At 38.1% G+C, this 27,246-nt stretch overlaps 1 protein-coding gene across 6 annotated transcripts in view; it reads left to right on the top strand.

The window, feature by feature from the left end:
- LOC107697034 (plectin-like) overlaps nt 1-26,361 on the top strand; it is a 108,418-nt gene extending 82,057 nt beyond the window's left edge. For 4 of the 6 annotated variants that reach the window (XM_016497668.1, XM_016497705.1, XM_016497688.1 and 1 more), the window contains 25 exons: nt 7-102; nt 187-314; nt 1,269-1,362; nt 1,468-1,622; nt 2,485-2,821; nt 3,731-3,808; nt 3,968-4,129; nt 4,241-4,345; nt 4,666-4,761; nt 4,909-5,034; nt 5,235-5,387; nt 5,710-5,864; nt 6,097-6,223; nt 7,121-7,304; nt 7,502-7,534; nt 8,783-8,940; nt 9,148-9,326; nt 9,668-9,806; nt 9,933-10,289; nt 10,634-10,717; nt 10,790-10,894; nt 11,057-11,155; nt 12,628-15,972; nt 17,828-22,003; nt 22,187-26,361. In XM_016497668.1, the coding sequence (XP_016353154.1) occupies nt 7-102; nt 187-314; nt 1,269-1,362; nt 1,468-1,622; nt 2,485-2,821; nt 3,731-3,808; nt 3,968-4,129; nt 4,241-4,345; nt 4,666-4,761; nt 4,909-5,034; nt 5,235-5,387; nt 5,710-5,864; nt 6,097-6,223; nt 7,121-7,304; nt 7,502-7,534; nt 8,783-8,940; nt 9,148-9,326; nt 9,668-9,806; nt 9,933-10,289; nt 10,634-10,717; nt 10,790-10,894; nt 11,057-11,155; nt 12,628-15,972; nt 17,828-22,003; nt 22,187-24,319 (12,804 nt within the window). In that variant the 3' untranslated portion in view covers nt 24,320-26,361. The remainder of the gene's footprint in view (nt 1-6; nt 103-186; nt 315-1,268; nt 1,363-1,467; nt 1,623-2,484; nt 2,822-3,730; nt 3,809-3,967; nt 4,130-4,240; nt 4,346-4,665; nt 4,762-4,908; nt 5,035-5,234; nt 5,388-5,709; nt 5,865-6,096; nt 6,224-7,120; nt 7,305-7,501; nt 7,535-8,782; nt 8,941-9,147; nt 9,327-9,667; nt 9,807-9,932; nt 10,290-10,633; nt 10,718-10,789; nt 10,895-11,056; nt 11,156-12,627; nt 15,973-17,827; nt 22,004-22,186) is intronic. The other 2 variants (XM_016497676.1, XM_016497697.1) reach the window with 1 other exon arrangement.
- Nucleotides 26,362-27,246: the final 885 nt, after the last annotated feature.

Below are 27,246 nucleotides of genomic sequence, written 5' to 3'. Positions count from 1 at the left end.
TTGTAGGTTCTCTGGCGTCAGTTTTTGAAGTTCAAGGAGACTGAACTACCAGCCAAGGAGACTGACAAAAATCGTTCCAAGCTCATTTACAAGTCTTTGGAGGTAAATTAAATGGCCTTTTAAACAAGCATATAGTACAGTTTTTACTTAGATTTGACTTTATGTTTGGGGTTTGTTTGTCACCAGGGTGCTGTGCAGGCGGGTCAGATCAAGGTTTCCCCCAGCTACCACCCCATCGATGTGGAGAAGGAGTGGGGACGCCTGCATGTGGCCATTCTGGAACGAGAGAAACTGTTGCGCTCAGAGTTTGAAAGGTGAGAAATCTGTGGATTAACTTCTAATGTGGTACATTTCTTACACATTCTTTCTTTCTTTGTATCATGACTCATTTGAATAATCTGAACTATTTACAGGGGCATTTGGCAATAATAATGATAATACCATGGGTCAAAAAGTATTGAACTAAAGAAGTAAAATGTATGATGCTGTAGCCTAGTGCTCAGATCTGACCAATGTTTTGAACAAAATCTAAACAAACTGATTGTTTAGACCTCATTTAAGTTACGTTTCAAGAAAAATAAAGATCTGCAGAGTGAAGTGACTTGCCCTAAAAAGAAACTGCAACCATACTAATTGATAATTATCACATCTTGAACATTAATACTATTTTACTGAATTAACAAATGTGCAATTTGACTTATATGTAAATATATAACTTAACCTATATAAATATATATATATTTTTCATTTGACTTACTTTCCCCTTCAGTTTTCGGTTCCAAATGCCTTACTTTAAAGATTCCAATTGTTAAAATGGCTTTTCATATTGTTATTAAACAGCATTTTTCACAAGCAAACAGGGCGTCGCTTTCAAAAAGATTTGTCACAAGACAGACTCTCTGCTGCTCTGCAGAATGTTTATGAGTCTGATAAGTTATAGAAGCACTTCTTAATATCAATAGCTGATTCTGTGCGCCTCCACTCTGGGAAAACTGTCTCTGTACTGGAATTCAGCATTATTAGGATTATTAGTCATGGCTTTTGTGAATGACAGCCATGGACTGGAATACCTGCTCCGTCAGAGGAGGGTGTGAGTGATTCGACTGACTTTTTTCTAATGTATTAAATGTTGAATGCCTGTAAAGTCTGAATATTGTCTAGTTTAGTTTAGCCTATGTCCAGCCATTACATTCTTACTATTTCATGGCTGTTTTGCTTGTAGTGAATTATGCACAGTGTGTAAGAGTATTTGCATGTTATATGTACAGGCTGGAGCGTCTGCAGCGAATAGTCAGTAAGGTGCAAATGGAGTCAGGTTTATGCGAGGAACAGCTCAACCAGGTGGAAACACTGTTACAAACGGTGAGATATAAACCCATTTTATTCCTTTGTTTAAAATCCCAGTAGCTTTCAAGAAGAAAAACCTGTAGCAAATAGCACTATAATAATATTTTGCTGTTATTGTAGGACATACGTCTGCTGAGTGCGGGAAAGCCTATCCAGCATGCGTCTGAGATAGAAGCAGATCTGAACAAGGCCGAAAACATGATCCGATACCTTTTCAATGATGTGCAATTACTTAAAGAGGGGCGCCATCTACAGGCAGAACAGATGTACAGGCGGTCAGTATAATATTTTACTTCATATCGTTAAGAAATTCAGTGAGAACTAGAACTAAACCGTAATATGAATGCTTTACTATTTATTCATTTATTTAATCATTAATTTGCAACTTTTTAAAATTATGAAAACTTTAGTTGTTCCTGTCACCTGAAAATGTTTACATTAAAAAAAAAAAAAAAAAGTTAAACTATTCCAAATTTTTTTTTTTTTTGCCTTTATTTGTATGGCACTATTTTCTGTAAAGCTGCTTCATAATAATATCTAAGCAAGCTGCTTTGCAGAAAACGTATTAAATAGCAATTAAAAGGCTTAAATAGCAATAATAATATCTTTATATCTAATAATATCTAAAATAAATATTATCATCAATATCTAAGACAGCTGCTTTAAAGGAAGTATGTATTAAATGGCAATTAAAACTGCATAAACAACAATTAATAATAATTAGTGCTGTCAAACGATTAATCGCATCCAAAATAAAAGTTTTTATTTACATAATGTGTGTACTGTGTATATTTATTATGTATATATAAATACACACATATACAGTATATATTTTGAAAATATTTACATGTATATACATTTATATTCTTATATTTTATATTATAAATATATCTAATATGTAAACAGCATATTTTTCTTAAATATATACATGCATGTGTTTGTATTTATATATACATAATAAATATACACAGTATACCCACATATATTATGTAAACAAAAACCTTTATTTTGGATGATTAATCGCGATTAATGGTTTGACAGCACTAATAATATCGATATCTAATAATATCTATAATAAATGATATCTCACAGAATCTTCATAACAGCATCAGTAATTGCTCCTCTTGGTTCTCTCAGGGTGTATCGTCTCCACGAGCATCTGGTTAACCTGCGCAGTGAGTTTAATCTGCGTCTGAAGTCAGGTGTGACGGTGTCGCAGGTGCCCATGACCCAGATCTCCCACATGCAAACATTACAGCAGTCTCCCCAGCGCGTAAGACCTGAGCTTGATGAAGTCACTCTCAAGTACATTCATGACCTCCTGTCTTGGGTGGAGGAGAACCAGAGACGGATTGATGGGGCAGAGTGGGGCGAAGATCTGCCCTCTGTGGAGTCTCAGCTCGGTAGCCATCGTGGCCTTCATCAGTCCATCGAGGAATTCAAATACAAGATTGATCGTGCGCGGGCTGATGAGGTAATTTAATGCATTGTTTTAATTAGGGCTGCACAATTAATCAAATTTCTAATCGCAATTACAATTACAGATGCCACAATTACGTAATCGTTCAGAGCGGCAATTAATCGTTCAAAGTCCACTTATGTTATTCTGCACGCTTAAGATATGTTTTTTTCTTTCTACACGTTATCTTAGGGGTTTTTCCATTGTTTTAGTTTTAGTATAACATTATAATACCATTCATATTTTTACTTTTTTTATCATTTAAAGAAGAAACCAATCCGATGTATATTTGACATTTGAGGCTTAATACTATAGAAAAGCACTAAAGGTTTTTCAGTTAGTGTTTTCAGCTTGTTTATTTTCATATAAAAATACGGCATGCAGTTGCATCAAACAATGGTATAAAGATCATTCAATGTAAATTGTGATAATCTTAATTAATAATCGCAATTACAATTTCAAGGGAATAATCGACAATTATGATTTTTGTCATAATTAATCGTGCAGCCCTAGTTTTAATACATATTTCTGTATCCAGTTAGTCTTAAAATGAGACATTTTACACTTAGTAGATATTGTGTTCCCTAAACTTTGTACAAGTTTTTGTTACTGTATCTTTAAGATTTGCATAAATCACCTCTCTTCTGATTGGGTAACTTAATTGCATGTGAACTGAGTAATGGTAGCATTGAGTGATATTTATATATTTAAAATATATATTGCATATTATATGTTTTATACTGTGTACTTTAAATAAAGCAACCTGGATACTCAAGTACAAACAATACTGTTCTCAATAAACCATTTGCTTTTTAAACAGTATTAATAATTCAAATAGTATCTTACACTCCATATGTAAGTTAAGAATGTCTAAGACCGTACTGACTTTCATCTAAAAAACAACATAATTTTCTCTCTTCTCAGAATCAGTTGACTCAAGTCAGTAAGGGAGCCTATCGAGAATACTTGGGCAAACTGGACCTTCAGTATGCTAAACTGCTGGTACGCTCTTAAATTTAGAGCTTACACTTTTGTTGAATTTTATGGATATTTTATGGATCTTAAAATATCTTCATAGCAAACTCATAACATACAAAGCCTTTTGAAATAGAATTAGCCAATTTGTTTGTTGGTTAAGTTTCGTTGAATTTTCCACCTCAGAATGCTTCCAAGTCACGGCTGTGGAGTTTGGATCAGCTGCATGCTTTTGTTGTGGCCGCCACAAAAGAGCTGATGTGGCTGAACGAGAAAGAAGAGGAGGAAGTGAACTATGACTGGAGCGACCGAAACTCCAACATGACTGCCAAGAAAGATAACTATTCTGTAAGACCACCAGCACATCTGAACATGATTCGACCTGCACTAAAATAGCTCTATGGTGTCATTTTAATTGCATTTGACAATAATAGCTGATGTTCCTGTGCTATCTTGTAGGGTTTGATGCGAGATCTTGAACAGAGAGAGAAGAGAGTGAACAATGTCCAGATGACTGGAGACAAACTGTTAAAAGAAGGCCATCCTGCCAGGAAAACTGTGGAGGTACAAAATTTACAATTAATCATTTATTGTTTGTGTTTGTCCAAAGCAAAATACTAGAGTAAATGAGTCTTATAGACTTATAGTATCTATGTTTATATGACTAATATAATACAAAAAAGTATTTTACTTATTTGTGCAGAATATTTAATATTTTCATATTTTTTAAGCTGGCAAAGTTTGTTTTACATTTTTTTAAAGTCCTGAAACTTTCTATTTCCAGGCTTCAATTATATTAGATTTTCAATGAGGACCTTTTGACTCCATTGTATATTTTAGGAGATAATTCTGTGTTTAAATGGTTGTAATCTGTTCTTCTGTAGGCTTTCACTGCAGCTCTTCAGACTCAGTGGAGCTGGATCCTTCAGCTGTGCTGCTGCATTGAGAGTCATCTGAAGGAAAACACAGCTTACTTCCAGGTACATACTTTAATAAAACTCTGTGCTTGTAGATATTCTTGTTGACAGTTCAGAACCCATGGTTACAGACAAACAGATCTTCATCTCTATTAAAATCGACTTCAGCTGAATTATTTTGATCTCCTAACCAATTTTTCTGTTCTACAGTTCTTCTCAGATGTTAAAGAGGCTGAAGAGAGGATGAAGAAGATGGAGGACATGATGAAGAAGAAGTATGTGTGTGAACGCTCTATCACAGTCACACGGCTAGAGGATCTTCTACAGGATGCATTGGTAGGTGTTAATATGTCTGGGATTTTAAAAACCAATAAACACCAAAATGTATTTAGTGCTGGGTGATTACTTATTTGACCATTCAGATTATGTTATTAGATTAGAGATCCTTTGAAACTCTTAATTCAGTCATTTAATTTAATTTAATTTAATTTGAAATGTATGCAATATAAATACAAAGTTATCTCTCTGACCTTCAGGAAGAAAAAGAACAGCTAAACGAATTCAAGACTCACCTGGAGGGTCTCAACCGGAGAGCCAAGACCATTATCCAGCTAAAGCCGAGGAACACAGCTTACCCTGTCAAAGGCAAATTACCCATTCAGGCTGTCTGCGACTTCAAACAAATGGAGGTAAACACTCTGTCGCTTGTTTTGTTTGCATACATTGGTAATAAAAAAAGCCGAATTAATCCTGGGGGTACAATTGAGGACACGTAACCTATGTTTTGAAACACATTTTTTATTTGCCTTCCTTTATCACAGTCCCTCTTTTAAAAAATGGTGTATCACATGTATGATTTCCATAATAAATTACAATTAAGCATGAATATTTTATTACACAGGCTAAGCAGCAGTCAGCCTCACTCAATAACTTGTCTTGCTATTAGTCACAGAACAAAATATAATCCATATTAATCACTGCAGAATAACATTCTTCATTCTTTTGACCCAGATCACAGTACACAAAGGAGATGAGTGTGTCCTGGTGAACAACTCCCAACCGTACAACTGGAAAGTGCATAACTCCAGTGGAAACGAGGCCACAGTACCGTCCATCTGTTTTATCATCCCTCCCACCAACAAAGAGGCCGTGGACGTCAGTTCTGGGTAACACAGTACAGCCTGATACGAGTGCACAAGTCTAGTCTCATTTGACCTCCCTTGCTTTAGTTGGCTGCACATTCAAATTCCACATACTCCTTTTATCTCTGTCTTTGACTTTTGAGTCGAGATGTGTGGTTTTGTTGTGATTCATGTCAAATGTTTGCTGGATAAACTGAATCCTTCTGATCAGCCTTTGGCTTTGCCACCTTATCTTTAATTCTGTTTTGAACCTCAGGTTAGATGCGAGTCTGCAGAGGCTGATGGTCCTTTGGCGAAAGCTGCATGTAGATATGAAGAGCCTGCTGTCCTGGCAGTACCTCATTCGAGATTTCCTGCTTATCAACTCCTGGAATTTAATCATGGTAACTTGCACACACACCCTTTTTTGGTATTCAGAAACTTAGTACAAAGTCGTAGTACAAAATACTACAACAAATATGCACCAATATTTATGAAATGATGGAAATTATTACAATAAATGGCTGACACAAAATTATATGCCATTATATACTTAGAAATGAAAAAATAGACATCACAGTATCATAATGTACAGTATGTAAAAATAATTTGCTTCAGCAAGGATGCATTACATTTTGTAAAATGTCTAAAGACATTTGTTGATTTTATAAAAAACATCTACTTAAAAATGTTGAACCGTATATTTAACAAGAATATTAATATTATTATTAGAATTAGCAGCACAACTGCAGCTCAACATATAATGATAACAATATGAAATATTTCTTGAGCACCGGCATATTACAATGATATTTGAAAGTTCATGTGACACTAATGGCTTCTAAAAATGTAGTTTTGCCATCAGAATAATAAATTACATTGTAAAATATATTCAAGTAGAAAATAGTTATTTTGAATTTTCATGATATTTCACAGTATTACAGTTTTTCCTGTATTTTGATCAAATGAATGCAACAATGGTGAGATGTTCAAAAACATTAAAAAATCTCACTGACCCCAAACTTTTGAATGGTAGTTCAATTTGAGCATGCACAATTCAGTATTCAGTATCGGCCAATATATTTCGATTGCAATGATAAATAAAATTAAGTAATAAAATAATATTGTCTGAAAACTGATCCAATATATCATACATCACTTTAAATAACTGTTAAATAACACTGTAAATATTATGTATTATTTCATTGCATGCAGATGCATACAAATGATCTGAAAAGCACATATAAATATACTCATGAATATTAATTAGGTGACACATTCTGTTCTCTATTTTTATGTAGTTTAAGACTTTGAGAGTTGAGGAATATCGACTGACCCTGAAGAACCTGGAGGAGCACTATCAGGCCTTCCTGCGTGACAGTCAGGATTCTGAGCTCTTCGGTGCTGACGATCGTTTGCAAGCAGAAAACAGTTACAGCAAAGCCACTCAACACTATGATAACTTGCTACGCTCTGTTGAACAAGGTAGGTGTCAGGTTAGGGTGGCGGGTTTGTTCAGATGTATAGAAACCATCCATCACTTTCACTGTTCATCAAAGAATGAGATTGCACATAGACAATGCCGTCTTGGCCCCAGGAACAACCCTGTTTTTTATGACAGCACAGTTTGAAAATTCTGGTTAGAGCCACCTCCCATTATGACTGCAAGACTTATTTTTCAGAACCTGTTTTCATCCAAAAGGGAAGCGTACCAGGTAAAGATCACAGTGTGGATTTCTTTATTAATAAACTGCAAATTATTTGTTTGATGTTATTATTTGCATCACACTTTGTGCATTTTGCCTTCTTCCCCTTTGACTCCAATGTGTTGCTAATGGAGCAGAGTGTGTTGCTGTTTCTAAGCATCATGTCTTTAATTAGTTTGTTCACTTGTGTGATGTCATTTTCAAATTACTGAGATTTCTTCACTATTTTACATTTTGAAATGTGGTGTATGTACTTAAAAGTGTGCAAATGAACTGATTTACTTTAAACCTTGAGACATTCTCTACACAAGCTCTTGAATGCAAATGCTTCTAACTATGTCAGCTTGATTTCATGTGAAAATATACATTACTGTTTAAAGGCTTGGGGTTAAGAAATTAATTGTTTTATTCAGAAAGGATGCATTAAATTGATCAAAATTCACAGTAAAGACATTTATAATGTAATAAAAGGTTTCTATTTCAAATAATTGCCACTCTTTTGAACTTGTCATTTATCAAAGAATCCTGAAAAAAATGGATTCAGTTTTCATGAAAACAGCACGTTTTTTTTTTTTTTTTAAGATTTATTTTTGGCATGCACATCTCCGTTTTTAAGTAGCACATTCGTTTTCACCATAGATAATAAGAAGAAATGATTTATTGGATATCAAAGCAGCATTATTACACTGATTTCTAAGGGATTGTGAGACACTGAAGACTGAACGCTTGAATAAATATATTTTTTAATATATTAAAATCAGAAACAGTTACGGTTACACTTTATTTTAAGGTGTCCTTGTTACAGTGTAGTTATACATTTAAGTGCTGAGTAATATTAATTAACTACATGTACTTACTATATGATTAGGGTTTGGCTTAGGGTTACTTGCATGTAATTATGCATAATTAATTGTTATTATAATAGTAAGTACATGTAACGTGTAACAAGGACACCTTAAAATAAAGTGTTACCACAGTTAGGCATTTGAATTGTAACAATGTTTCACAGTATTACCCGTTTATACTGTATTTTTGATCAAATGAATAAAGCCTTGGTGAGAGTTCTTTCAAAAATGTTAACAATTCTGACTGACCCCAAACATTTGAACAGTAGTGTGCCTGTAGTGTAGATACAACATAAATCTAATATTATGACTGAGGAGACATTCCAAGAAATCTGTGTGTGGTTTTGATTTTGGATTGTATTTTGGGATCAGAGTTTGAGCTGTTTTAACACTAAGTATTTGAATTATTCAGGGGAACAGGATGAGTCAGTGTGTAAGAGTTACATCACCCAGATCAAGGACCTGAGACTGAGACTGGATGGCTGTGAGAGCCGCACAGTGAACCGCCTCAGAGAGCTGGTGGACAAGGAGCCTCTCAAAGCCTGTGCACACAGAGCCACTGAACAGAAGGTCTGCAGAAGCACTGCATTAAATATACATTATATCTTTTTGAACTTGATGCCATTGAATTGACTGTTTTTGGATGAAGAAATACCTTTAAATGCATCTTAAATGAAGAGCCTGCGCATGTCAGCTTCAGTCGTTAAAATGTTTATAATCCCCATATATATTATTTCATACCTTAATATACTTGTGTATTCTCACTTCGTTCTACAGAAGGTGCAGGCTGAGTTGGAGGGTATAAAGAAAGACCTGGAAAAGATGGTGGAGAAGAGTGAAGCAGTGCTGGCCACATCTCAGCAGTCCAGTTCCGCCCCTGTCCTGCGCTCAGAAATAGACATCACCCAGAAAAAGATGGTGCATGTCTACAGTCTCTCCTCCGTGTATCTCGACAAGTAAGACTCAAGTCTTACCTTTTTCTTTTTTTAAATATATACAGTACTCTTCCAATCAAATGTTGGGGGTTGGTAAAAATTTTTAAGGCCTGGTTTCACAGACAGGGTTTAAACTAAGCAGGATTTTTCAGAAATCATTCTTATATGTTGATTTGTAAGAATGCAAAAGTCTTTACTGTCACTTTTGATCAATTTAATGCATCCTTGCTGAATAAGAAAAATAATAGTGACCCCAACATTTTTAGATGAAGTATTCAGTAAAATTTTTTGCTTTTCCCCACTAAGTCATCTTTTTGTCCTTTCCATATAAAATAAAGCTGATTCTATTTTTGTCCATAAAGGCTGAAGACCATTGACATGGTAATCCGCAGCACACAAGGAGCTGAAGACATTCTCAACAAGTGTGAAAACAAACTGCGTGATGTAAACAAAGTTCCTGTTAATGAGAAAGACGTTGAGGCCAACCAAACACAGCTCCAGGTGCATTGTCTCTCACACAAAACCCCAATTACGCATTAAATAATTGTTAGTGGTTACCTATGTGAACTTGAATGATACGTAACATCACAAACATGTTCATGTTCTCATCTTCTTTCTTGACCCTAGAAACTGCGCACAGAAGCAGAGGGCAAGCAATCCACGTTTGACTGTCTGGAAGAGGAGCTTCAGAGGGCTACGGCGGTGAACGACCGGATGTCTCAGCTGCACAGTGAGCGGGACATAGAGCTGGAGCACTACAGGCAGCTGGTGGGCAACCTGAAGGACCGCTGGCAGGCTGTGTTTGCTCAGATTGAGCTAAGGCAGCGAGAACTTGACCTTCTAAGTAGGCAAATGCAGGCCTACAGACAGAGCTATGACTGGCTCATCCGCTGGATAGCAGATGCCAAACAAAGGCAGGACAAGCTTCATGTTGTGCCTATAGGTGACAGCAAAGCCCTTCAAGAACAGCTGAACCAGGAGAAGGTATCTATCTATCTATCTACAAAGTTTTAATTAATTTATCATTCTCAATGCTTTATATAATGAATATCCTCTTAATCAGGGGTCACCAAACTTGATCCTGGAGGGCCTGTGTCCTGCAAAGTTTAGCTCCAACTTGCCTCAACACACCACCCTGGAAGTTCCAAGTATACCTAGTAAGACATTGATTAGCTGCTTCAGGTGTGTTTGATTAGGGTTGGAGCTAAACTCTGCAGGGCACCGGCCCTCCAGGACCGTGTCTGGTGACCCCTGCTCTTAATATTTATCCTATATCTAAAATCATGTAGTTGATCTTTTTATTTACGTCATGTCCATCCACTTTACAGAAACTGCTTGAGGAGATTGAGAAGAACAAGGACAAGGTGGATGAGTGCCAGAAATATGCTAAAGCATACAATGATGCCACAAAGGTGTGTGTGCATTTCGCTGCATGCATGTTTTATGATTTATGAGTAGCAGTCTGACTGAATGTTTTCATGCAGGATTATGAGCTTCAGCTGGTGACGTATAAAGCTTTGGTGGAGCCCATCGCTTCTCCTTTGAAGAAGACCAAAATGGAGTCTGTATCTGATGACATCATCCAAGAGGTACCTTTGATATCTGACATCCATCTATTTTTGAATCTCATTCTGATAAATGTATTAAATAAACATACTGTATGTGCAACTTAAAAGTGTTATACTTGGACTTTTATTTCTTGATTGTATTTCATATATGACATGCTAAGTAACTTTAAAACCATCTTTCAGTATGTGACTCTGAGAACACGCTACAGTGAGCTGATGACTCTTTCGAGTCAGTATATTAAATTCATTATTGAGACACAGCGCCGTCTAGAGGATGAGGAGGTAAGTGTCAAATTTGTACTCTAGCACTAACTGTAACTCGTGTAGTTCAATTTATTGATGTATGGACGTAAGAAATATGTATGTATTTCACTATACAAACCATATGAGACACAGTTACATTTGTAATTAAGTTATTAAAGAGTGACACAATACTGAATTTGCTATTGTTGGCCATGTGCTAGAGGTAAAAGTTATGAAAATAAAAAAATTAACCGATCGAGGTGCTCACCTAGGTCTTCAGTAATGTTAATGCTAGTGGTGCAGCACATCCCATTTCTTTCACTATGTATGTCTCTCATGATCTGTTTACTACTAAGGAGGTTTTTTTATATCTCTTCCATTATATTGAGCTCTCAGTTAGTATAGGTATCCTTCAGCCTGAAGCAAACTTACAATTTTCTAGCATCCAGAAAAATAAAAGTTAATGCATGGTGCAACATGTTGCGGGGATGCCACATTTGTTCTCTAGTTTAATTTCCTGGTTGGATTCTGTCTGTTGCTTTTGGAAATAGAAAGCAGCATTCTTACCCATCATTCCTTTGTGCTCTGATTGTTGATTAATGAGTATGCTTCACCCCTTCCTGTAGTTGTTTTCTTGTTTTTTGTTTCCATTTTCCTTTCTAACCTTTATTTTCTTGTTTGCTTCTTGAAACTGCTTGCCAGTGCTTTATCATGATGAATGTTTGTCATGTTTGGGCACTAAAGAGGTAAATTGTCCACAAAATGCATGTTCATCCTTATCCAGTCCCCCTGTTAATTACATTTGCATTATTTAGAAATACACACAAATATTAAATAATATATGCATTAATATATATTATTGGATTGGTCAAAATCTACACTGTTTGGCATTCATCAGACCTATTTTCTTCTTTTTTTCCCTCTCTATGGTGTCATTCTTTCTTTGCTGCATCACTAAGCTGTTCTGTTGTATGCATTATAAAACCTTAAATATATACATTTTCAAATACTTCTTTCTTCAGTGACTCTCTACAGTAAAAATGAAAAATTTGAAAAGGCTAAATTTCCATAATTGGCATCTTTGATTCAAGAGTTCACCTTCTGTAAACCTTTATATTCAAAATTTTAATATTAAAATCACAACTCTTCGGTGTTCAAAATCACAAGTTAGGATTTTAAATATGTGAACAACAGTTTTTATGTAGCATAAAAAGCCATATCCAGTAATAACACCTCATTAGCATGATGCCATTCAGTATTCCAGCTGTAGTGTTTTGTCAAGTGATTGTGTCTCATTTTGTGTACCATACATTGTGACTTTATATTATCCTTCATAAATCTTCTGCAACTACATAAGTTGTTTTTTAATTGAGTATAACTATTTAGCCTAACTACCTGTTACTTTGTCCATGTACTTACATTTACTTGTACTTACATGTGTCTGTAATATCTAACTCTTAAATGCTTACCTTTGTTCCTATTTCCCTGACTTTTTACCTCCACTAATACAGAAAGCTGCCAAAAGACTAAAGGAGGAAGAGAGGAAAAAGCTGGCTGAAATGCAGGCCGAACTAGAAAAGCAAAGAAAGTTAGCTGAATCTCAGGAAAAGGCTATTGTTAAAGCAGAACAAGAGGCAAATGAGCTGAAGACAAAAATGAAAGACGAAGTCAGCAAACGACAGGATGTCGCTGTCGATGCTGATAAACAGAAGCACAATATCCAACGAGAGCTTAAGGAGCTCAAAAGCATTTCAGAGCAGGAAATCAAGTCTAAGACTCAACAGGTAGAGGAAGCGCTCCAAAGCCACACAAGAATTGAAGAAGAAATCCGTATAATCCGGCTTCAGCTGGAGACGACGATGAAACAAAAAAATACTGCTGAAACAGAACTTCAGCAGCTCAGGGACAAAGCGGCAGATGCTGACAAACTTCAAAAGGCAGTGCAGGATGAGGCAGAAAAGCTTCGGAAACAAGTTGCTGAAGAGACTCAGAAGAAACGCAAGGCAGTGGAGGAGCTGAAACTGAAATCAGAGGCAGAAAAGGAGGCTGCCAAAGAGAAGAAGAAGGCCCTTGAGGATCTCGAGAAGTTCAAGCTCCAAGCTGAGGAAGCTGAGAGGCACCTGAAGCAAGCAGAGTTGGAAAAGCAGCGACAGATTCAAGTGGTAGAGGAGGTGGCTAAGAAGACTGCAGCCACCCAGCTTGAGAGTAAACAATTGACATTAACAGCAAAACTGGAAGAGTCACTCAAACATGAGCAGGTAATGGTCATTCAACTGCAAGAAGAGGCAGAACATCTCAAAAAGCAGCAAGCCGAAGCAAATAAGGCGAGAGAGCAGGCAGAAAAGGAGCTAGAGACATGGAGACAGAAGGCTAATGAAGCTCTCCGGCTCCGGCTCCAGGCAGAGGAAGAGGCTAATAAAAAAACTGCAGCTCAGGAGGAGGCAGAGAAACAGGAGGAGGAGGCCAAACGGGAGGCAAAGAAGAGAGCAAAAGCTGAGGAGGCTGCCCTTAAACAGAAAGAGACCGCCGAAAAGGAACTGGAAAATCAAAGAAAGATGGCTGAAGAAACGGCTAAACAGAAGCTTGCAGCAGAGCAAGAGCTTATTCGGTTAAGAGCAGATTTTGAGCATGCTGAACAACAGAGGACTGTCTTGGATAATGAGCTCCAGCGTCTCAAAAATGATGTTAATGCTGCCGTTAAACAGAAGAAAGAGCTGGAGGAGGAACTGGTCAAAGTTAGGAAGGAGATGGAAGTTTTGTTGCAGATAAAATCCAAAGCTGAGAAAGAGTCTATGTCAACCACTGAAAAGAGCAAACAACTACTTGAATCTGAGGCCACCAAGATGAAGGAACTGGCTGAGGAGGCGACTAAATTGAGGTCAGTTGCAGAAGAAGCAAAGAAACACAGGCAGATCGCAGAAGAAGAAGCTGCCCGCCAGAGAGTAGAGGCTGAGAAGATCCTCAAAGAAAAGTTAGCAGCTATCAATGAGGCAACCCGTCTAAAAACTGAGGCTGAGATCGCTTTGAAAGAGAAGGAGGCTGAAAATGACCGTCTAAAGAGAAAAGCCGAAGACGAGGCCTACCAGAGGAAAGTTCTTGAAGATCAAGCGTCACAGCATAAGCAAGAGATCGAAGAAAAGCTTGATCACTTAAAGAAGTCCTCAGACACTGAGCTCAACAGGCAAAAGAAAATTGTAGAAGAAACTTTGAAACAGAGGAAAGTGGTGGAGGAGGAGATCCACATTCTCAAGCTAAATTTCGAAAAGGCTTCAACTGGCAAACGGGACCTTGAACTTGAGCTTAACAAATTGAAGGGTATTGCAGATGAGACACAAAAGAGCAAAGTGAAGGCAGAGGAAGAGGCAGAAAAATTCAGAAAACTTGCTTTGGAAGAAGAGAAAAAAAGGAAACAGGCAGAGGCCAAGGTAAAAGAAATCCAAGCTGCAGAAGAAGAGGCAGCAAGGCAACACAAAGCAGCTCAAGAGGAGGTTGAGCGTCTTATAAAGTTAGCGGAGGATGCCAAAAAGCAGAGGGAGCTTGCAGAGAAAGAAGCTGAGAAACAGGTCATTTTAGTCAAAGAGGCTGCACAAAAGTGCTCTGCTGCTGAACAGAAAGCCCAAGATGTTCTTCTCCAGCAAAATAAAGGCACCATGGCTCAGGATATACTCAAGGGAGAGTTTGAAAAAGCAAAGAAACTGGCGCAAGATGCGGAAAAGGCTAAAGACAATGCTGAAAAAGAGGCTGCCCTGTTGCAGAAGAAAGCAGAGGAAGCAGAGCGTCAAAAGCAGGCAGCTGAGGCTGAAGCTGCCAAACAGGCAAAAGCCCAGGAAGATGCTGAAAAAATGAGGAAGGAAGCTGAGGCTGAAGCTTCCAGACGGGCGGAGGCAGAAGCTGCTGCTTTAAAACAAAAACAAGAGGCTGATGCTGAAATGGCCAAGTACAAAAAGCTTGCAGAAAAGACCCTGAAGCAGAAGTCTTCGGTTAAGGAGGAGTTAGTGAAGGTTAAAGTGCAACTTGATGAGACGGACAAACAGAAATCCATCCTTGATGATGAACTTAAGCGACTTAAACAAGAGGTCAGTGATGCTATCAAGCAGAAGGCTCAAGTAGAGGATGAGCTCTCTAAAGTCAAGATTCAGATGGAAGACTTACTAAAACTGAAACTGAAAATTGAAAAGGAAAACCAAGAGCTTATGAAGAAAGATAAGGACAACACAAAGAAACTTCTTGAGGAAGAGGCAGAGAACATGAAAAAATTGGCGGAGGAGGCAGCACGGCTCAACATTGAGGCTCAAGAAGCTGCAAGATTACGACAAATTGCAGAGTCTGATCTTGCAAAACAGAGGGAACTGGCTGATAAGATGCTGGAAGAGAAAAAACAGGCCATTCAGGAGGCAAAAAAACTAAAGGCAGAAGCTGAAACGCTCCAGAAACAGAAATATCAGGCACAGGTAGAGGCTCAAAAGCTAATGGAGGCCAAAAAGGAGATGCAGGAGCGTCTGGAGCAGGAGACTGAAGGTTTCCAGAAATCCTTAGAGGCTGAACGCAAGCGGCAATTAGAGATTACTGCAGAGGCTGAAAAACTGAAGATCAAAGTGGCACAGCTAAGTGATGCTCAATCAAAAGCAGAGGAGGAAGCCAAAAAATTCAAGAAACAAGCAGATGAAATCAAATCCCACCTACTGGAGACAGAAAAACAGACTTCAGAAAAACATACTGTTGTTGAGAAGTTGGAAGTACAAAGGCTGCAGAGCAAAAAAGAGGCTGATGGTCTGCATAAAGCAATTGCAGAGCTTGAGAAAGAAAAAGAAAAACTGAAAAAAGAGGCCGCTGACTTACAAAAACAATCAAAAGAGGTATTGTTATATGTCGTAGTACTGTGGCCTAGTGTTTTACATATTACCCTTAAACCCCTTAATGAACAATTAACAGTTTTCATACAACTTCTGAACCTTTGTTCATGTAAATTGCATGTTGCCAGTCACAGTAGTAAGAAAACCTGCAACTGTCATGAACAAAGATGTTCTGGTCCCTTTTTACATTACAGTGTCCATGATACAGTATAAATAATTACTGAATAGCATAAATGCATTTATTTAGTATACAGTTATGTCATACAGCCCATATTTGCAAGTTATTGGTATCACTTTATTTGTTATTAATATCTAATGTCTGTAAGTTGGACAATATAATGTTGTAATTTTCCTAAAATTTCCATAATTTACTTATTTATTCAGTGAACTAAATGTAGTTAATTTGTTAGATATTAGTGTACCTTTCAATTAATATCTATTGTAGTATGCAGTAAAGTTGTCATTTATATAGTTTACTGTATTAATTGGATTCTGTGGTTACAGAGATTTTAACTGAAAAGATAATTATGTAAATACATCTTAAAGGTATAGTTTACCTCAAAATTAAAAAAAAAATCATAATTGTTTTCAGATTCCAAACATGTATGACTTTCTTCTGTGGAACTTAAAGATATTTAGAAGAATGTATAAGTATTTTTTCCAGTACAATGAAAGTCAATGGGGTCCATTACTATTTTTCAACCTTTTTACTTTTAATTGTATGGACAAAACAATTAAAACATTCTTCAAAATATTTTGAGTTCTACAAGAGCAAGTTAGGTTTGTGACAAATGGGTGCAAGTAAATGATAACAGATTTTTCATGTTTAGCGTAAGCAGTTTGTCTTTCCAATGGAAATCGCTGTAGCAAAAGAATCACATGAACACAAAACACTATATAGGCCTAAATATGACACCACAGCATATAAGAGAGATTAATTAAAAGGTACACTGACAGGTGCATGTTATTATGTAATTATATAAGAAAAAATATAACCATCTCAAAATGTAAAATTATATATATCAGTGGCGTGCGGCGGTGTTTTAAAATGAGGAGGCAGTTATATATACTGTGTGTACATATATATGTAATTCAATAATTCATGTCCTTGTTACACTTAATGTTTACACTAAGTACAAAACACCTAGCAGGATTTTCTACTATTTATACTACTTATTGCAGATAGTGGCAATTATCTGCACCTCAGTATTGTAGTACAATATAAAACAGTATGCAATAATAACAATAACAACGACGTGATATCTGATTTGAAAAAGTAGGAAAAAAAGTTTGGCAAAAAGCGGATTCGAACCCTGGTCGATCACGTCAAAACCGACTTCAACACGTACTTTACCATCTGCGCCACTGGAGCTATTATTAGACAATAGTCTTTTGTAATGCTTTGTAATCACACGTTGATTGGCGGAGTTAGTGTAAATAGCCTCTGCCAACAAGGCGGGCTATTTGCACTTGTAAATAGACACTCCGTTTTTTTATTTGTGAACTGATGTTCAGCTGTTCTTTTTAAGTCAACTTATTTTCGGGTCATCATCATAAAAGCTCTGTAAACTTTGTCACAGGCACGAAGATACAGCTTTCATTTCATCAAGCTGAATGCTCACTAAAAACTGACACAGTCATCACGTTTTCAAGTCGCTTCATTTTGATGTGACACAAAGTAGGGATATCTAAGCAGGAGAGTTGTTTACTTACTTTATAATTAGTCAATAACTCCATTTTCTTCATTCAGCCGAGAGCGAAAACAATATTATATAAAAAATTAATTTATTATTCCTTGTACATTGATTTTTTTTGTCATGCATTGAAATAAATTATTGTTTTATACTTTTTATCGCAGATGGCCAATGTACAACAAGATCAGTTGCAGCAGGAAAAGACTATTCTCCAGCAAACATTCTTAGCAGAAAAAGAAACACTGCTGAACAAAGAGAAAGCTGTTGAGGCAGAGAAAAAGAAGCTGGAGAAGCTATTTGAAGATGAAGTTAAGAAGGCTGAAGCACTCAAAGATGAACAGGAGCATCAGAAGAAGCAAATGGAGGAGGAGAAAAAGAAACTGCAGTCTGCCATGGATGCTGCTATCAAAAAGCAAAAGGATGCTGAGGAAGAGATGCATTCCAAGCAAAAAGAAATGCAAGAACTTGAAAAGAAAAGAATTGAACAAGAGAAACTTCTGGCAGAGGAAAACAAGAACTTGCGAGAAAAACTCCAGCAGCTTCAGAGTTCACAGAAGCCATCCCGCACCAAGGAGATTGAAATCCAAACTGACAATGTCCCCGAAGAAGAGTTAGTTCAAATGACCATGGTAGAAACAACAAAGAAGGTCCTAAATGGCTCTACAGAAGTGGATGGTGTGAAAAAAGATGTACCCCTGGCATTTGATGGAATCCGAGACAAGGTGCTTGCAAGCAGACTTCATGAGATTGGTGTGCTCAGCAAAAAAGATTTCGACAAGCTTAAGAAAGGCAAAACAACAGTGCAAGAGCTTTCTAAGAACGACAAGGTCAAGATGTGCCTAAAAGGTAAAGACTGCATTGGCGGTGTAATAGTTGAACACAACCAGAAAATGAGTATCTATCAAGCTTTGAAGGACAAGAAGATTCCACAAAGCACAGCTATGATGCTTCTCGAAGCCCAAGCTGCGTCTGGTTACATAACTGACCCTGTTAAGAACAGAAGACTCTCCGTCAGTGAAGCTGTGAAGGATACCTTGATTGGACCTGAGTTGCACACCAAGTTGTTATCTGCCGAACGGGCTGCCACAGGATTCAAAGATCCATTCACTGGAGATACAATCTCACTATTTGAAGCAATGAAAAAAGGTTTAATCGCAGAGGACCAGGCCTCTAAACTTCTTGACTCTCAATATGCAACTGGTGGGATAATTGATCCTGTCAATAGCCACCGTATACCTGTCCAGATGGCATGCACACAAGGTCAACTCGATGAAGACCTAAGCAAAGTTCTTTCCAGCCCTCCTGCTGACAAAAAAGCATTCATTGACCCCAACACTCAGGATAGCCTCACTTACGGTGAGTTACTGGAGCGATGCAAACCAGATCCTGAGACAGGCATTCCATTACTACCAATCACAGAACAAGCAGCCCAAATTGAAAGAACTTATACCGATGAGGAAACTAAAGATGTATTTAGTAAGGCTAACTTAACAGTTCTATTTGGAAGATTCAAAGGAAAGACTGTCACCATCTGGGAGGTCATAAACTCTGAGTACTTCACTGAAGATCAGAGAAAGGATCTTATCCGTCAATACAAGACAGGCAAAATTACAGTTGAAAAAATAATTAGAATTGTAATAACTGTTGTAGAGGACAAGGAGAACATGAAGGAACCTGCGTTTGATGGTTTGAGATCATCAGTGTCAGCATCTGAACTTCTGGAAGCAAAGGTTATTAATAAAGATTTATTCAACAAATTGCACAATGGAAAAGCTACTCTTAAAGAGGTGTCTGAGCTAGAATCTGTCAAGAAAGCCCTAAAGGGCACACACAGTATTGCTGGAGTGCAGATTGAGTCAACTTCTGAAAAGATGTCTTTCTACGAAGCCATGAAGAAGGACTTACTTGGAACAGAGCCTGCACTTAACCTTCTGGAGGCCCAAGCCGGAACAGGCTTCATAATTGATCCAGTGAAAAATCAAAAGCTCACAGTTGATGAAGCAGTCAAAAGTGGTGTTGTTGGCCCAGAGCTGCATGAGAAATTGTTGTCTGCAGAAAGAGCTGTTTGTGGTTACAAAGATCCATATACTGGAAAAACTGTATCCCTGTTTGAGGCAATGCAAAAAGATCTCATTAAGAAAGACCAAGGTGTCCGTCTGCTGGAAGCTCAACTTGCAACTGGAGGAATTATTGACCCTGAGAAAAGTTACCGCATAACTCCAGAAATTGCATATAAACGTGGTTACCTAAATGAGGAGATGACCCAAAACTTAAGCAGCCCATCAGACACAAATACAGTATTTGTTGACCCCAACACACAAGAACATGTCACTTATGCTGAACTGCTGAAAATATGCATCACTGATAAGCAGACTGGTCTCCTATTGCTGCCACTAAAAGAAAAGGCAATCAAGTCAAAGGAAATGGAACCAGTTTCTGACGCACAAACTAAAGAGACCTTGAGCCATGCTACGGTTGAGTTACACAGTGGACTTTTTAAAGGAAGAATAATCACCATTTGGGAAATTATCAACTCTGAATATTTCACAGAAGAACAAAGGATTGAATTTATTCGGCAGTATAGAACAGGAAAAATCACTATTGAAAAACTGATCAAGATTGTGATCGCTACAGTGGATGAAAAAGAAAAGAAGAGATGGGACAACTTTGAAGGTTTCAGAGGTCCTGTTCCAGCCAGTTCCTTGCTTGAATCTAAAATCATTGACAAAGACACCTATGATAAAATCCAACAAGGCAAAAAGAAACCCGCAGAAGTTAGTGACTCCATCAAACGCTACTTGCGAGGTTCTGATTGTATTGCTGGGGTATTTTTAGAAAAAAACAAGGAAAAACTCAGCATTTACCAAGCAGTAAAGCAGAAACTACTGACACCAAACACAGGTTTGTCCCTGCTAGAAGCCCAAGCAGCTACTGGCTACATAGTTGATCCCATCAGGAATGAGAAATTTACAGTGGATGATGCTGTTAAGGCTGGCATTGTCGGTCCAGAGCTTCATGAGAAACTGCTATCCGCAGAGAAAGCGGTTACTGGTTACAAAGATCCATACACTGGTAATAAGATCTCTCTTCTTCAAGCAATGCAAAAACAGCTTGTTCTAAGAGAACATGCCATACCTCTTCTAGAGGCTCAGGAGGCTACTGGAGGGATAATTGATCCAGTAAATAGCCATCGACTTCCCAGTGATATAGCCATTCAGCGTGGCTACTTCAGCAAGCAATTAGCCAAATCTTTTAAAGACCCCACAGATGACATCAAAGGTTTCACTGACCCTAACAAAGATGAGAATGTCACATACAAACAATTGAAGGAGAGCTGTATGACTGATCAAGAGTTTGGAATTGTCCTGTTGCCAGTTTCTAAAGCCCAGACTCCAGAGAAAGCTGAGAAATCCTATGTTTACACTGAGGAGCAAGCACAAATGGACTTAGCTAACACTCAAATTGACATACCACATGAGAGTTTTGCAGGGAAACAAGTGACTTTATGGGAAGTCATGAAATCAGATTTGCTTCCAGAAGAGGAAAGACAAAGGCTTCTTGAACAGTACCGCTCCGGCAAAATCACAAAAGAGAGAATGGTCATTATTGTAATTGAAATTATTGAACAAAGAGAGATCATCAGGACTGAGCAGAGTATGTCGTGTGATGTCATCAGACGCCGGGTTACTATTGATGAACTTTACAGAGCTCGCATTATAGACCTCGAATTTTACAACCTGCTCAAACAAGGCAAGAAAACGATTCGGGAGGTTATGGAGATGCCAAGTGTGAAGCAGTATCTTTTTGGAACAGGCAGCATTGCTGGAATACTCTCAGATAACTATGCTAAGGTTAGCATCTACCAAGCCATGAAGAGAGGTCTCATAAAGCCTGACATTGGCATAGATCTGTTGGAAGCACAAGCAGCAACAGGATTCATCACTGACCCTGTGAAAGATGAATTGTTGACAGTTGATGAGGCCGTCCGGAAGGGTCTTGTTGGCCCAGAGATCCATGACAAACTCTTGTCTGCTGAAAGAGCAGTCACAGGTTACAAGGATCCCTATAGCGGTAAAGTGATTTCTTTGTTCCAAGCCATGAAAAAGGACCTCGTTCCTGAGGATTATGCCATGAAGCTTTTGGAGGCCCAATTAGCAACAGGTGGCCTCATGGATCCAGAGTACTATTTCCACCTCCCAATTGATGTCGCCATGCAACGTGGTTACATAAACAAAGAAACCAGTGACAGGATATCTGATCCAAGTGGAGATGTCAAACAGTTTATGGATCCTACAACAGACGAAAAGCTGTCTTATGCACTACTTCTTAACAGATGCAAGGTTGATAAAGACAGTGGCGTACGATTGTTGTCTCTCCTCCCAACTGATGTCGCCATGCAACGTGGTTACATAAACAAAGAAACCAGTGACAGGATATCTGATCCAAGTGGAGATGTCAAACAGTTTATGGATCCTACAACAGACGAAAAGCTGTCTTATGCACTACTTCTTAACAGATGCAAGGTTGATAAAGACAGTGGCTTACGATTGTTGTCTCTGGCAGACAAGAGACTTCTATTTAAGGGCCTTAGAAAGCAGATCACCCCAGATGAGTTGTTGCGCTCTCAAATTATTGATCAGAAAACCTACACCGCTCTCATGGAGGGTACCATTTCTGTGGAGGACCTTAGTAAAGACCTGAAGAAATATCTTGAAGGCATCAGCTCTATTGCAGGTGTGTATGTAGAGGCTACCAAAGATCGACTGTCAGTCTACCAAGCCATGAAGAAGAACATGATCAGACCAGGCACTGCCTTTGAACTTCTGGAGGCTCAGGCAGCTACTGGGTATGTGATTGATCCTATCAAAAATCTCAAAATGAATGTCATTGAAGCTGTAAAAATGGGAGTCGTGGGACCAGAATTTAAAGATAAGCTCCTCTCTGCTGAACGAGCTGTGACCGGCTACAAAGATCCATACTCTGGCAAGGTGATCTCCCTGTTCCAGGCTATGAAGAAAGGTCTTATTCTGAAAGACCATGGTATCCGTCTGCTTGAAGCTCAAATAGCCACCGGTGGAATCATTGATCCTGAAGAGAGTCATCGTCTGCCTGTTGAAATGGCCTACAAACGGGGTCTCTTTGATGAAGAGATGAATGGTATTCTCACTGATCCCTCTGACGACACAAAGGGGTTCTTTGATCCAAACACAGAAGAGAATTTGACCTACCTCCAGCTCATGGAGCGCTGCATGACAGACCCTGAAACTGGACTTTCACTTTTACTGCTGAAAGAAAAGAAACGAGAAAGAAAGACATCCTCCAAGTCTTCAGTCCGCAAACGTAGAGTTGTCATCGTAGATCCAGAAACGGGAAAAGAAATGTCTGTGTATGAGGCATACCGCAAAGGACTCATTGACCATCAAACATACATTGAGCTTGCAGAGCAAGAGTGTGAATGGGAAGAAATTACCACCTCATCATCAGATGGTGTTGTTAAGTCTATGATCATTGACAGAAGGTCTGGACGGCAGTATGACATTGATGATGCAGTCTCCAAGGGCCTCATAGACCAGTCATCTTTGGACCAGTACCGTGCTGGTACCCTTTCCATCACTGAATTTGCAGACATGCTCTCTGGTAATATGAGTGGCTTCAGATCTCGGTCATCTTCCTTTGGATCCAGCTCATCCTATCCCATGAGTCCAATTCCATCCATAAAGACGCCGGCCACAATCTGGACTGATCCAACCGAGGAAACTGGACCAGTGGCTGGAATTTTAGATACAGATACTTTGGAAAAGGTGTCAGTTACGGAGGCTATGCATCGGAATCTAGTTGACAATATCACCGGTCAAAGACTACTAGAAGCACAAGCATGCACAGGAGGAATTATTGACCCAAACACTGGAGAGAAATTCTCTGTTGCTGATGCAATGAACAAAGGGCTGGTGGACAAGATCATGGTTGAACGTATCAACCTTGCTCAGAAAGCTTTTCAGGGATTTGAAGATCCAAGAACCAAAACCAAAATGTCCGCCGCTCAAGCCTTAAAGAAGGGTTGGCTCTACTACGAAGCTGGTCAACGCTTCCTTGAAGTCCAGTACCTAACAGGTGGTTTGATTGAACCGGATGTTTCAGGAAGACTATTGTTGGATGATGCTGTCAAGAAGGGCACTCTAGATGCACGCACTGCACAGAAACTGAGAGATGTTAGTGGATATTCAAAATACCTCACCTGCCCCAAAACAAAACTCAAGATCTCATACAAGGATGCCATGGACAGAAGCATGATCGAGGAAGGATCTGGCCTGAGGTTGCTAGAGGCGTCCTCTCAGTCAAGTAAAGGCCTTTACAGCCCATACAGCATCAGTGGCTCTGGATCAACTTCAGGGTCGAGGTCTGGATCCAGAACTGGTTCAAGATCAGGCTCTAGAAGGGGAAGTTTTGATGCTACAGGCTCAGGTTTCTCCATGGGTTTTTCCTCATCTTTCAGCCCCACTAACTATGGCCGTCGTTATGATTCAGGGGCATATGGTAGACTTCAGATGGATGAGCTAAAGCAAGCCCTTCTAGCTTTAGCATCAGGCAGGAACTGTTGCTACGATGAAAAGAGAATCTTCACATTATCACAAACTCAACCCTCTTTAGTTGCTTAATTTATGTACACAAAAGGACATTTATCCTGCTCTGCATGATATTGCAAATGGGCTTTTTTAATGATGGAAATAATAATGCTATATAAGACTGGCTTTAATATTTTATTTCATTTTTATATATTTAGTTAAATATACAGATGTTTTTTCCTCTCACTTTCCTTTTCATTTTGACATGACAGTATAAAATTACATCATAAACCGATTATTCTGCACAGCATTCATGGCAGAATCATTTTCATATATATTTTTTTTATATTCAGTCTTTTGAATTATTAGCAGTGTTAAATACTTATAGCCTCTCTTTTTTATTATCTTGTTTTTTTCCATGTATCTTGTAAACTGGCACATGAAAAATATTGAAGTTTCAAGGATGTTTAGATTTCTTAGAAAGGATATGGTAATGCTTCAAATGAATTGTAAAAGTTATTTGTTATATATTTTGGTGTGTACCACATTTGGTTGCATTTTAACACTGAACATTATAAGCCAGCATGGTAAAAAGGGGGAGCTGTTACTATCTGCAGAGCGGAATAAAGTCCATTTGGACATTTATGATGGGGAGCATGTCAATAAACAAAACATTACACATCTTGGCAGCACTGCCATAGACATTGTTCTTGAGAAATCCATTCTCTTCTCATAATTGGAAACTAGAAAACAATAAACCTTGAACTATGCAGTCTTACTAGATAAAGTGAAATGGATTCACCAATCCTACAGCCATCTTAAAAACAGATCCTTGCAGAATTTGCCACAAATCACTCTAAAGATGACAATAAAACATCTTTAAATGGCTCCCATCCCAACCATAGTTTGCCTCTGGTCCTTCGTTTGATTTAAAGGGGACCTCACTTGCGCCTTAACCTTGTGTGACGTCTGCAGTAATTTCCTTGTAAATGTAATGTGCACCTTCTTAAGACAATAATTATGTCTCATTGCAGATTATATAGAATGTAACAATATAAGATTTTCATTGTTTATTGTTGCATAAAAGCAGCCTTTATCATTAGGGACACTTCCTTCTCTGTTACAGTGTCAGTTTAAATAATAACAAACCTGGCCAATAATGTCAATTCAAACATTTTCTTTCATGCACTGTGTAGTTGTCAAATGAAAGCCTCTTAATATCATAAATAATGGGTCTCATTTTTTTTTATCAGGAGGTGTCTCTTTCTGTCTACTACAGAATATGCCCCGACTACCTCTTTAAATTCAAGTCCCCATTTGTTATGATAATTTGCTTTGTTTTAAATCACTAAATAGCTCCCTATCTTTCACTGCCACTTGAGCTCCACCTGTGTGTTAAGAGTGTATGGAATGGATTTCTCCTTTCAAAAGATTCACAGTCAGTGTGATCTTTCAACCAACATACATGTTCCACTACCTTTATTTATGCTCCATTTTCAGCTTTGCTTATGAACTGTTAGATTTATTTGGTTAAGTAGAATTAAAAACGCTAATGGTGTATAGAAGAAATCAGAGTGCTCAACTGATATTCCCCCTTACTGGTCAATTTGAACACTAAATCTGAAGTGTTTTAGTGTAGTACTATAAACACTGGCGTGTAAACCACAGTACATTCACTTTGTATATCAGTTGCTATAATGTTGTAGGCCTACTGACAAGCATTGCAAGTAATTTAACATTGATCTCTGAACTGAATGTAGATGTTTACAAGAACAAGGTTCCCTGTAATTGAACAAATAATGCCATATCCAAAACTGTAGTCATAAAATGGAAACTTAGACTGATATTCAATGGCACAAAAAGAAAATCTGCTTCAGTCTCTCCAATCCGATGATGTTTTTTCACTGTACTGTAAATCATAATATTTCAATTTTAGTTATATTTTCCTATCTTCTGCTTTTTATGTTCTACTAACATGATTATAATGATGCAATATGAGCAGTTACACTCAGCAAAACCTTTTTTAAAGTATAGGTATATTTGAAACTGTTCTGATATTGAATGCATGATCTCAGTATGGTATTTACGAGATGAAATGTTAATATCATGTTGTAAATAAACATTAAATATCTGCTGTACAGTGTCAGTTTACCTTTTTGTCAACTCCTTGGTAATTAGTCACATCAAGTATCACTGAAACAACAAAAATACACCTGAGAATGGCTTTAAAGGGGTCATATGACGTTGCTAAAAAGAACATTATGTTGTGTATTTGGTGTAATGCAATGTTTATGCGGTTTAAGGTTAAAAAAACATTTTCCATATAATGTACATTATTGTTTCTCCTCTATGCCTCGCCTTTCTAAAACGCATCGATTTTTACAAAGCTCATCATTCTAAAAAAGCGAGGTGTGCTCTGATTGGCCAGCTAGCCAGTGCGTTGTGATTGGCCGAATGCCTCAAGCGTGTGACGGAAATGTTACGCCCCTTAACATACTGCGATGCCGTCTCCCAGCAGGACGAGACTCGGTCCAGCTGCTCTGCTTGTGCACACCCCATCATCGGTTCTCTTTTAGCAGTTCAGTCAATGTACTGTTAGGAGTAACTGAATAACTCGGGATATTGGTTTATTTCGCGTCAGAGGGAGTGTCAGGCACGTTTATAAACCGAATAACTTAAGTAATTTGTGGATTAGTGCTTACTGGAGACGCGAACCGTTTCAAACGATTCAGTTCGATTTGGTGAACTGGTTCGACCGGTTCACTAAGATGATCCGGTTAAATAGAACGATTCGTTCGCGATCCGGAAATCACTAGACGAGACAAAACCAATAAAACTCATTACAAATGAGGTATTTGTTGCATCCAGTGGGGACATAATAACTGATTATAATGACTTGTACTGTCTTTTTACGCGTTGCGTTGCGTATCGCGCTGCGTAAACATAAAACCATATCTGCATTTGTGATCGGAGAAACAACAAACAACAAGCCTACTCTACACTGCTCAAAACTCGCGTTT

This window comes from Sinocyclocheilus anshuiensis, unplaced genomic scaffold (genome assembly GCF_001515605.1).
Source record: "Sinocyclocheilus anshuiensis isolate Anshui unplaced genomic scaffold, SAMN03320099.WGS_v1.1 scaffold1038, whole genome shotgun sequence".
NCBI classification, from domain to species: Eukaryota; Metazoa; Chordata; class Actinopteri; order Cypriniformes; family Cyprinidae; genus Sinocyclocheilus; species Sinocyclocheilus anshuiensis.
Note: the sequence above shows the minus strand (reverse complement) of the source record. Positions and strands in the feature narration are given on the sequence as shown.